This window comes from Helobdella robusta (genome assembly GCF_000326865.2).
Source record: "Helobdella robusta unplaced genomic scaffold HELROscaffold_1, whole genome shotgun sequence".
Lineage (NCBI taxonomy): Eukaryota > Metazoa > Annelida > Clitellata > Rhynchobdellida > Glossiphoniidae > Helobdella > Helobdella robusta.
The window spans coordinates 13,316,371-13,326,370 of NW_008703570.1; the positions used below are offsets into that span (position 1 = coordinate 13,316,371).

At 30.7% G+C, this 10,000-nt stretch overlaps 6 protein-coding genes across 6 annotated transcripts in view; 4 read left to right on the forward strand and 2 right to left on the reverse strand.

Annotated features, from left to right (window-relative positions):
• The window catches only part of HELRODRAFT_188158 (hypothetical protein), a gene marked incomplete at its 5' end in the record, with an annotated part of 4,960 nt that extends 3,122 nt beyond the window's left edge, over positions 1–1,838 (forward strand). The window contains 2 exons of the mRNA XM_009011680.1: positions 7–290; positions 924–1,838. Coding sequence (XP_009009928.1) covers positions 7–290; positions 924–930 — 291 coding nt within the window. The 3' untranslated portion in view covers positions 931–1,838. The remainder of the gene's footprint in view (positions 1–6; positions 291–923) is intronic.
• Positions 1,839–2,148: 310 nt separating this feature from the next.
• On the reverse strand, positions 2,149–3,190 carry HELRODRAFT_63722 (hypothetical protein; the record flags this gene model as incomplete). The annotated part of the gene is made up of 4 exons (XM_009011681.1): positions 2,149–2,230; positions 2,475–2,578; positions 2,746–2,831; positions 3,064–3,190. 4 exons carry the CDS (start codon positions 3,188–3,190, stop codon positions 2,149–2,151), a joined length of 399 nt encoding a protein of 132 aa, XP_009009929.1.
• An 865-nt stretch (positions 3,191–4,055) lies between these two features.
• Positions 4,056–4,861, forward strand: HELRODRAFT_143676 (hypothetical protein; the record flags this gene model as incomplete). The annotated part of the gene is made up of 4 exons (XM_009011682.1): positions 4,056–4,144; positions 4,286–4,413; positions 4,484–4,563; positions 4,757–4,861. Coding segments are annotated over 4 exons (402 nt in total), but the record flags the coding sequence as incomplete, so codon positions are not given.
• A 2,277-nt stretch (positions 4,862–7,138) lies between these two features.
• HELRODRAFT_62996 (hypothetical protein) lies at positions 7,139–7,502 on the forward strand (the record flags this gene model as incomplete). Its single annotated transcript, XM_009011683.1, has 2 exons — positions 7,139–7,202; positions 7,315–7,502. Coding segments are annotated over 2 exons (252 nt in total), but the record flags the coding sequence as incomplete, so codon positions are not given.
• Positions 7,503–7,898: 396 nt separating this feature from the next.
• Positions 7,899–9,677, forward strand: HELRODRAFT_93730 (hypothetical protein). Its single transcript, XM_009011684.1, has 4 exons — positions 7,899–8,292; positions 8,550–8,690; positions 8,889–9,188; positions 9,551–9,677. Exons 1-4 carry the CDS (start codon positions 8,064–8,066, stop codon positions 9,628–9,630), a joined length of 750 nt encoding a protein of 249 aa, XP_009009932.1. The 5' UTR covers positions 7,899–8,063; the 3' UTR covers positions 9,631–9,677.
• Positions 9,678–9,679: 2 nt separating this feature from the next.
• The window catches only part of HELRODRAFT_184881 (hypothetical protein), a 7,180-nt gene continuing 6,859 nt past the window's right edge, over positions 9,680–10,000 (reverse strand). Inside the window, exon 14 of the mRNA XM_009011685.1 lies at positions 9,680–10,000. This exon is cut by the window's right edge and continues 254 nt beyond it. The gene's annotated coding sequence lies outside the window, so the exon portion shown is untranslated.

Here is a 10,000-nt window from a genome sequence, read left to right on the forward strand (position 1 = left end):
TCCAAGTTGAAAGAAAAAAAAAGAAAACTGAAAGCAGAGAGAAGACAGTTGATGGAAGAAGCCACGAAAATGAAAGAGATTGAAAAGGAACAGTCAATTAGCGAGTCTAGGGAGAGAATGGCCAGCGTGACTGAGTCACAGAGTCCCATCGAAGCCGTGTACAGCCCTTTACCCCCCACCAAAGAGGACGGGCTGCTGGATCTGTTGGCGGAACACGAAAAAGGGGCGGAAAAGGAAGAAAAGGCAGAAGAAGAAGAAGGGGGAGATGAAGATGAAGAAGAAGAAGAAGAGGAGGAGGAGATCAACGTTGATAAGAAGTTTAAAACTTCGGAAGGTGAGGCTGAAATTATTTGACGAATGAATGGATAAATGAAAGAAAAGATGGATGGATGAATAGATGAATGAATGAATGAATTAATTAATTAGTTAATTAATTGATTAATGGATAGATGGATGGATGGATGGATGAACGGACGGACGGATGAATGGATGGTTGCATGGATGAATAGATGATTAAGCAAATGATTAATTTTATATATATGGATAGATGGATGGATGGATGGATGGATGAACGGACGGACGGATGAATGGATGGTTGCATGGATGAATAGATGATTAAGCAAATGATTAATTTTATATATATGGTATGACCAAATGGAACAAAAAATGAAGGAAAAACAACTGGATGGCAGATTGGTTGTTGAAAAATGTTTTAACGACAGTGCGAACAATTATGTGGTTATACACAAAAATCGAAGGAATGAATGAATAAATAAATAACACATAGATTCTTTCTTAATTTTCATAGACTAATTTAATTTCTATATTAAGTAACTAACTGAACAATTGATTAAAAAATGAAATCATATGAAAAATAAATCAACCAACAATTATTTTATTAATTTCAAAACCAATCCACACCAGAAATAATGATGAAAAATCACTTCCTATTCTTCTACAATGACGACGAAGTGGTTCTTGACGAGGACAAAATAATCGAAGAATTTAGCGACGAAAGCGACGACGACGATGATGACGTCAATGTTGATTTACTAGACCTTTCATCTGAAGATGAAGACGGCGATGAAGAAGCCATCGAAGATGAAAAACCCGACAAAATTATTCACCAAAAACCGGCTTCCATATCGTCAGAGGTTGACAAATTGAAAGATTCGTACGAACAGTTGAGAAAAGAGGGAGCTGACGCTTTAAGAAATGATGGCGAAAATAATGACGTAGATGATAGTAAGTATGATGAAGAAGAATTCGAAGAAGAGGAGGAACACGACGACGGCGACGTTGATGGTGCCGGCGATGACGAAGGGGTGAGAGAAATTAGAGATCTAGTTTCAGCCGATGTTAAAAAAGACGATACATTCATTGAGGATTTAATTTCTAAGACGGTTGATCTTTTCAAAAATGGCACAGAAGTGACGGTGGTGAGCCAAGATGCATCGAGAAATGTTTCGAAATACGGTGACGAAGACGACGAGGAGGAAGAGGAGGAGGAAGATGAGAAGGAGGAAGAAGAAGAAAGTGATGACATACATACTCAGGATGATTTAAATTTGGGGAAAATGAACGACGGCTTGGAGGGCCGTCAAGCGCTTGCATTAGAAGAATTTGCTTTAGAAGAAATTATTCTTGGTCATGAACTCGATCAAAACAAGTCAGAAAACTGAAATTTCGGTCGATAAACTGACGATCCAAAATGCATGAAATGAATGTTACGCATGTTCTATTTTTTTAAATGTTTTGGAACGTTTCATCTTTTTTTCTGTTTTAGCTTTAGTGATTTTCTATTATAACATTAATGTAAAACTCATTTTAACTATGTTCTAGCATTAATTTTTGAGATGTTCATATCAGTTTTAAATAGATTATAAACGTTTTTCTGGTATTATACGGTCCTCAACGAATTAATGGATTGTAACCAATTTTTGTAAGCAGTTTGTGATTCCATTTAAGTTTTAATTGAATCACTTTTCAGTGAATGAATTAGAATAAAATTTCGCAATTTTTAGGAAAATAATTCTTAAATAACGGTGAAAGCATAATTTTAACATGAATTACATATACATATTATAGCAGATGTAAATTATTGTTAATTAATATTTAAAAACTTATTATAACTATTATATATTAATATTATTGATTTAATGTTAATCTCTCAATCATTTCAAGTTGCTCTTTCTCCACTTTCTGAAGGGACCTATACTGCTCTTTCAATCTGTAATATATAATAATAATTATTATTATTATTTTAATAAATTTAATAATAATTAAAAAATAATAACATTAATAATCGATTCAATTATGATAATTCATAATTCTATCATAAATAATGTTATCTATATTTTATTTTGTATCTTTTCTTCCCTAGCCCAGACACTCATTTGTTCAAACAAATAGCTGAGATCCAAAGATACCAAATAAGATTAAGATATCAAAACACAAAAAAACATTGTATATACCTCTCTAATTCCATTTTTCTTTCAAGGATCAAAGATTTGATTTGCTGCTGCTGGGCCTCCTTTAGTTTTGTGACTGATTTCAGTTTATTGCGGGAACCTATTGCCTAATAATCAAAATATAAATGTTATATATGTTTTTTAGATGAAAAAATTACTGTTAATTTATTTATATTTTATTAACAACAAAAAATAAATACATGAAATAAAATAAATATATCAAATGTAATAATGAGTCATTCATAAATTTTAAGTTTAAATAAAAGTATGTGACTTCGAATTTCTTTTTGTTGACGGCATTTGCAATAGTTTCTAAAGATTTTGAGAAGTTGGATGTGATCGACTGAAACTGAGACAGCTCTGTGTTGTAATGAATTATTTACAAATTATTAAAAAATCATATAGCCTGATCTTATAACTAATGATAATAGAATAGTTCATAAAATTTAGCAAACTAAAAAAATATTCAAAATTAGAATTAAAAACTAGCAACCATCTGACAAAATTATTCTCTAAACTAAAACCTATGAAAAAAGATAAAGAAGGGCTAAAACAAGTAAAAATAATCGTTAAATGTACAAGAAGAGCCAACTGTTGATGAAATCCTTGCACTCTTCATTCAATTCCGAACTCTGACTACTAACTTCGGGTTGCAAAATTCTCAATTTGTTCAAATCGTCGAAGTGGAGACCAGCTTTCGATAAAGATTCGTCTGCCATTTTTGTTTATTGAGTTGACGTTGTTATAGCAACGCAAAATCATAGTTTACGATATTTATACAATTTGTACAAATAAATTTTATATTTAAAATAATTAAAAACTTTTATGTTTTTTTTTGTTACGTTTAAATAATATATTTAAATATTTGAAATTTGTTGGTGTAAAAAAGTTTTTTTATTTTCTGCATTGTTTACAAAGTTCAATTTTAGTTATTTAGTTATCGTCCGCTCAAATTTTCGTGTTGAAACATTAAAATCATTCGATGATTATTGTTGAATATTTAGGCATTTTATTCTTATTAGAAACGTTTTGAGAATTTTCATCTAAAAAACAAAATAATTTAAAATTGTAATTTTAGTTTTTTTTATTTTTGAACCAACTGGCCCTGACTGACCTGGCAACAGTGTAAAACCACATTAAATATATAAAATGAACAAACTGAAACTAACATAACATATTATACTACTTAAAAACATACGAAATAGATTTAGTTAGTTTTAATTTAATATCAAAATTATTAAAGTTTCAACAAAAACAAAAGATATGAAGAAAAATATGCCATCCGTTGAATCAGATGATGAAGACATGTTTCAGGAATTCGCCGAAAGTGACAAAAGCGTTTCCTCGTTTTCAGACTCGGCCGTTAGTGGTTCTGAAGATGAAGATAGTGGTGAGAAGCTGCTCAGTTTTTCTCTTCTATTTTGATGATTTAAATTTTTAAAGTTTAAAAACTAATTCATAAAGAAAATGTTTCTTTTGTAATGTTTCCTTATTGGTCTTTTAATAATTAATTAAATTATTAACAGAGTTAGCAGTAGCAACCCATTAATAAATGTGACAGCTTTAAATTTTAACCTAACAGATGTTGATGAGTTTGAAAATGAACGCCGACGAACAGACTGCATCAAGTTGATGTCCGACCTCGAAAATCAATTTGTTCGGTTGAAAGAACAGTTAGTAGTTCATTTTCTTATTAACTAATAATTTAACATTCAGAATTGTATTGTCAACTACCAAGACTACTTCCAATTTATCATCTCAGTTCACTTTTAGTTTTCAAAGTTTAAATGTTGTTAATGGTTTTTTTTCTTTAGCTTATTTCGAGACAAATCCTCACAAGTATCAAAAAAGTTGGAAGAAGTTAAAAATGGCACTGCCAAAGAATATATAGAACCTCTATCTAGACTAGAAGGCAATTTGAAAATTAAATTACAAATAGCAGGTGCTACCTAATTCTGCTTTTTTTAATTTATTTTATTGAAAATTTTTTTCTTCAACAATTTTTTTTACAGAAGTTAAGTTTGAACTTCAAAAAAAGAACTTGCTAAATAAATGTGATGGTGAAAAGCAGGCGGCCAATCAAAACTATGAGGTGCTCTATGTTTATAGATGACCAAATTTATTCAATAATTATTCTACTATTTTTATTATGTTTTTTACTTTATGTCTGTTTCTTACGACTACATTACATTCCTTCAAAATCATCTTTTCTGTTATGTTTTTCCAAAATTATTTCAAAATTTTTGTCTATATTTATTTATTCTGTAAACAATTTGATAATTCAGTGTGAAAAGAAAAACCTCTATAGCAACTTACAGCAGGAACTGGAGAACAAAATACATCAACTCAAGCAGGACCACCACAACACTGATATCAACCAATGTAAGGCCACACTTATGTTCTATATATATATATATATATTTCTCCCAATTTTTTTCTATTTCTCTTTTTGTTTTTTATTCTTTTCTTCTCTGTCTATTAGTCTGTCTGTCTGTCTATCTGTTTACTTATCTACCTATCTATCTATATTTATCTCTCTTTCTCAATCTATCAATTCTTCTCATGCTTATATATAATATATATATATACTATGTATGCATAAATTATGTTAATTTATTTAATTTATACACTGTCTTTAATTATATTTATGAATTGCTTATGTTATTTTATGCCACGCCATGTCCATGATGCCTACCAGCTGTGGAGAACCAGGCCTCTCGTAAGAAGAAATTAAATTCAATGACATCAGAACGAAAAAAAAAGCCGGTCGTTGTCTCAGATATCCTTGTGTTTTTTTTTTTTGTAAAGATAAAAAAGAAATAGTGACTTTGATGTTATCTTCAAGTTGTGTCTGAGTTGTATCTTTGGGGTTTCACCTGTTATATATCTAAGTTGTATCTTTGGGCCTTTACCTAATATACCTAAGTTGTTTCTATAGGACTTCACTCAAAGTTATATCTATGTTGTATTTTTTGGGCTGGTCCTGTTTATATATCTAAGTAGTATCTTCATGGCTTCACTATTATATATCTAAGCTATATCTATTTTGTATCATTAGAGTTTGATCTCTTATATATCTAAGTTGTATCTAAGTTATATTACCTTATTCAAAGCTTCTCTGGCTCTTCCACATATTATTCTACCTTATTTCAGCCTATTATCCCTAACCGTCATTTCATTGTGTGCATGATTCTCCGGTTTTTCCATGTTGGGGTTTTACCATATTTGGTTTTACCATGTCTGATCTTACCATTTGCATGCGTGTACGGCCCTATATTGTGTATATGCTGAAAGAGTCCCAGATATTAGAAGATTACACAGCCGTCAAAATGGCGTTAAAGCAAAGACAAAATGGTCAGTTTATAATTTGTGGTTTAGGTATTATGTTATAATTAAAAATTGTGATTGATGTAACATTTATTCAATTATAATTGATGTGAAATTATAGTTAGTATGGTAATTAATTAAAAATGTTAATGTGATGTTAATGATGGCTCTGTTAGTATATACGAATAGTGCTGCTAAAGATTATTTATTGATCTTTAGCTATAAAGTTTTTGATCTAATTTTAAAATGAATAATTTTCAAGGGTTGACTAAATTTATAAAAAAATCTTTTTTTTGCAGTTTCGCCTTTGGATGATAATATGTTCAGTTATGGCCACGAAAATGGTCAGTAAATAAATTTTTTTCGTTACTCTTTTATATTTTATTTTTTCACTAAAAGATTAGGTGACTTGTATTTTGGAACATCTTGCATGTTCTACTGCTGCCGCTATCAGTAATGATTTTGATTAATTTATTTAGTTAATTTTTTATTCAATTTTAATTAAGTTCACAAGTTTAATATAAATTTAATCATTTGTTATTTGAAATTTCAGGTTTGATCTGATTTTTACAAGGGACAAGAAGAAGGTCATGTATTGTATCTGAGACATTAGATAATATTTCATTTAACCGTTAAAACTGTTGCATTTCCATTGCGATACATTAATTTTCAATTTATTTTAGTTTATTTGTTTCATTTTTTATTAAATACTTTTGAAAAATAAGGCCTGGGAAGTTTTTTTGAGAATTTTTTTTTTAATAAGTATCAGATTAACGAAAATTTTGACATTGATTAGTGTGTTTCAGTAAAGTTTAATTTAGATTACAACCGTAGGATTGCTCAACTTTGGCGTAATTACAGTTAATCCTTCGAATTTAGGCCATAACGAAAGCCGAAATAAAATAAACTCATTTTAGTGTTTAAGTTTCTTTGTTGTTTTGGTTAGCAACGAGCTTTGATTATCGTCAAGTGGTTTTCGCCCTTATATAAATTGAATGGATTTCAAGAATGTTAGTTCAGTAAGTTTTATTAATCACTTGAATTTTTTTATTCTTCATTAGTGATTAGTGATTTGTTTTATTTGTCTATTCTATATTTATATAGCACTTGAGGTTAACCTACCAGCTGATAATCATTTTCAACTCGTTCTATTTCCTAGCTTACTTTTTAACTGAAATCGTCATCTACATTGCAAAAGGTTAATTAATTATTTATTGTTTGTAAATAGCGAAGTATTAAATATAATTTTTTTTATTTTATATATTTTTCGTAAGTTTTTTAATGAGATATGATGTTACTTAGGTATAACTGTTCCATACTTGTACCGTGCTGATGGCTTGTTGACATCTGAAATCTGCCTCCTCGTTTCATTGTTCTTCTTGGAGTATGTAAGATTATACTTGGGTATGTTTTATTATTATGACATTCTATTTAATTATTTTTCTGTCAATAATTACCAAAAATAGTCATTATATTTGTGGTTTATAGTTCAATAATTACAACAATCATGATTCAGGTTATAAAGGAAACTTAACAGAGAACAAGAAAATATTGATTCTAAGTGTCGTATTCTCATTACCGTCATTTTTTGGCTGCCTTTACATTGCAATTTGGCAGACGTTGATATACAAACTGGAAGTCATTATTTCTTCTGTTCAATTAGTTTTCATTTGCGTTGGAATAGTCATGTGTTTGATAGTTTAAAAATTCGATTACAAGCACGAATGCGAGTTCTGATTGAGTTTATTTTTGAAGCAATATTAACAAAGTTTAACTTTAAATCCACTTTTCGCATATAGAGAAGCATTAAAAACGCAGTAGATTTCAACGATTTCAGCCAATGACGTTCAAACTCGTACCTTAAATTTTATAATTATAGAGATGGCTCGTCTTAGTCGGTAATTATGCTAAGCTTTAAAAAGTTTTACATCCTGTTTTCGATCATTTTATTTTTAAAATTATTTTTATAAATAAATAATTTAAATTTTGCTGTAAGTTGTTAGAGTTTTAGGTTGAACAAACAAAAAAAATAAAAAAATTATAATCAGTTTACTCGATTACCGACGAGTTCGGTAAAGAGGTCCAATCATTGTTTGCCTTTTAAACTTTGCCGTGTCGTTGATTCTTCATTTCGTCGTACGTGTACATCAAGTTCTTCTTGAGGGTGTAACTTTAAGTCCACGCTAAACTAAATGTATTAGTGTTTATTTATTTAGTATTTATTCAATTAATAATAATAGTCTTACTTCTTACATAGTCACAAAAATGAATTTCAAATCGTCTCATCTCTATCATCAATGCTCCTGCTTCTTGGTCATTCTCATCATCGACCTCGTTATCGCGGCCAGTCTGAAATACTACGACATTTTGGGCGTCAAAAAGACCGCCACCGATCAAGAAATTAAAAAAGCTTTCAGGAAACTGGCTCTCAAGTATCACCCGGATAGAAATAACGATCCCGATGCTGAGTCAAAGTTTGTTGAAATCGCCCAAGGTAAAGTTCATTTCATTTTTAATTTATTGTTTATTCTCATTGTGATTGTATTCATTTATTTATGTTATGATCATATTTATTTTGCTTGTTTGAATGTTCGATCTCAATATTTTGTTGATGTGTAAATTGTTAAGTTAGAGATATTTTATTGTAATATAACATATCCGTCAAATGAACATAGAATAAACAAGGATTAAAATTTGAGCTAACTAAACTAAACCATGTAGTAAAATAATCTGCCTTGCTTATTTATTCAGCTTATGAAATTTTGGGTGATCCTCAAAAAAGAAGAACGTATGACATCCACGGGGACCCAACGACAGGGGACACTGGAGGGGGAGGTGGAGGACACACCCATCATCATCATCATGACTTCAACTACAAAGAATTTTTCCAAGGTTTGTAATGTTTAGTAATTCAAATATAATACTGTATGCTATAGCATAGCCCTATGTATTTGCTTATTTAATGTTATGCAACCTATCCAGATTACTAACTATTCAAATAATAATTAACAATATACATGTTTGACACACAAATTTGTATGCAACCATGTCTAACAAAATGGAAATAAAATTTTTAAAAATTAATTTCAGGTTTTGATGAAGCCTTCAAGATGCACCAGCAACGACACAACAAGCAGCACTTTAGAGCCCACTTCAGAGCCCACAAATCGGCATTCCCCGACGGATTCTTCAGCAATCTTTTCGATGATTTTGACTCTGGCGACGAAGAGGAGATGAACATCTTTGGTAATCACTTTGGCTTCAACGGTCACCACTTTGGCTTTGATGACATGGGTAATGTTAATAAAGCTGCCTCCAGTTTTGCCTCCAGTTACTCATCAAGCAGCAGTAGTAGTAGCGGCGATGTTCACTCGTACCAGGAGTCAAAGAGTAAAATTTTCTTTCTTTTCATTTTTTTACAACTCTCACTTCAACATTCCTCAAATCTATCAACAACAAACACATATTGTATGCAATTTAGTGCATGGTGCACATTGCATGTGATAAGCCTGGATCTTTATGCTATTAAACCTGGTTTCTGCAACAGCACTGCCAGGCACTTTAGCCATTCCACCATCGTGTCAACCAGTTTGCTAGTGTTTTTTTTTCATCAAAAAAAGTCTCTTTATACTAGTATTATAGATTTAATTATAACTAAAAATCATGATTCACCATAATTAATTAATTATATTTCCAGTGATAATAATTATGATAAATTATGTTTAAAAGTTAAAATAATTTTTTTATTATAGCGGAAGGTGGTTGCACGACGACAACCATCAAAAGAGGTAACAGTGTTTCTACACAGACAGTCTGCAGGACAGTGTCGTAATCATCGTCGTCGTCATCATCGTCGTCATCATCATCATCGTCGTCATCATATCGTTCATACTGCTTATTGCCCATTATCTGAATTATGTGTTTTTGGATTTGTTTGTGTGTCTGCGTGTGTGTGTGCGCGCGTGTGTGTTCTATTTTTTTGTGTCTTTCCAGATGAAGTGTTCATCATTAGAATGTACATAGAGACTTCTTATCATTATTTGTATTTAACATCATTTCTATCATCATCATCTTTATCAAAATCACAACATCACCGTTTTCATTATCCTTATGGTTGTGTCTCTTTTCTCTCCCTCCCCCCTCTCTCTCTCTCTCTCTTTCTCTCTCTCTCTCTCTTTTTCTCTCTCTTTATACTTACATAA

Excerpts from the sequence above, each read along its gene's own strand:
- HELRODRAFT_93730 (XM_009011684.1), top strand. The coding sequence starts at position 8,064 with ATGAATTTCAAATCGTCTCATCTCTATCATCAATGCTCCTGCTTCTTG. Across the intron at positions 8,691-8,888 it reads CTACAAAGAATTTTTCCAAG|GTTTTGATGAAGCCTTCAAG; the intron begins GTTTGTAATGTT and ends AATTAATTTCAG. Across the intron at positions 9,189-9,550 it reads CTCGTACCAGGAGTCAAAGA|CGGAAGGTGGTTGCACGACG; the intron begins GTAAAATTTTCT and ends TTTTTATTATAG.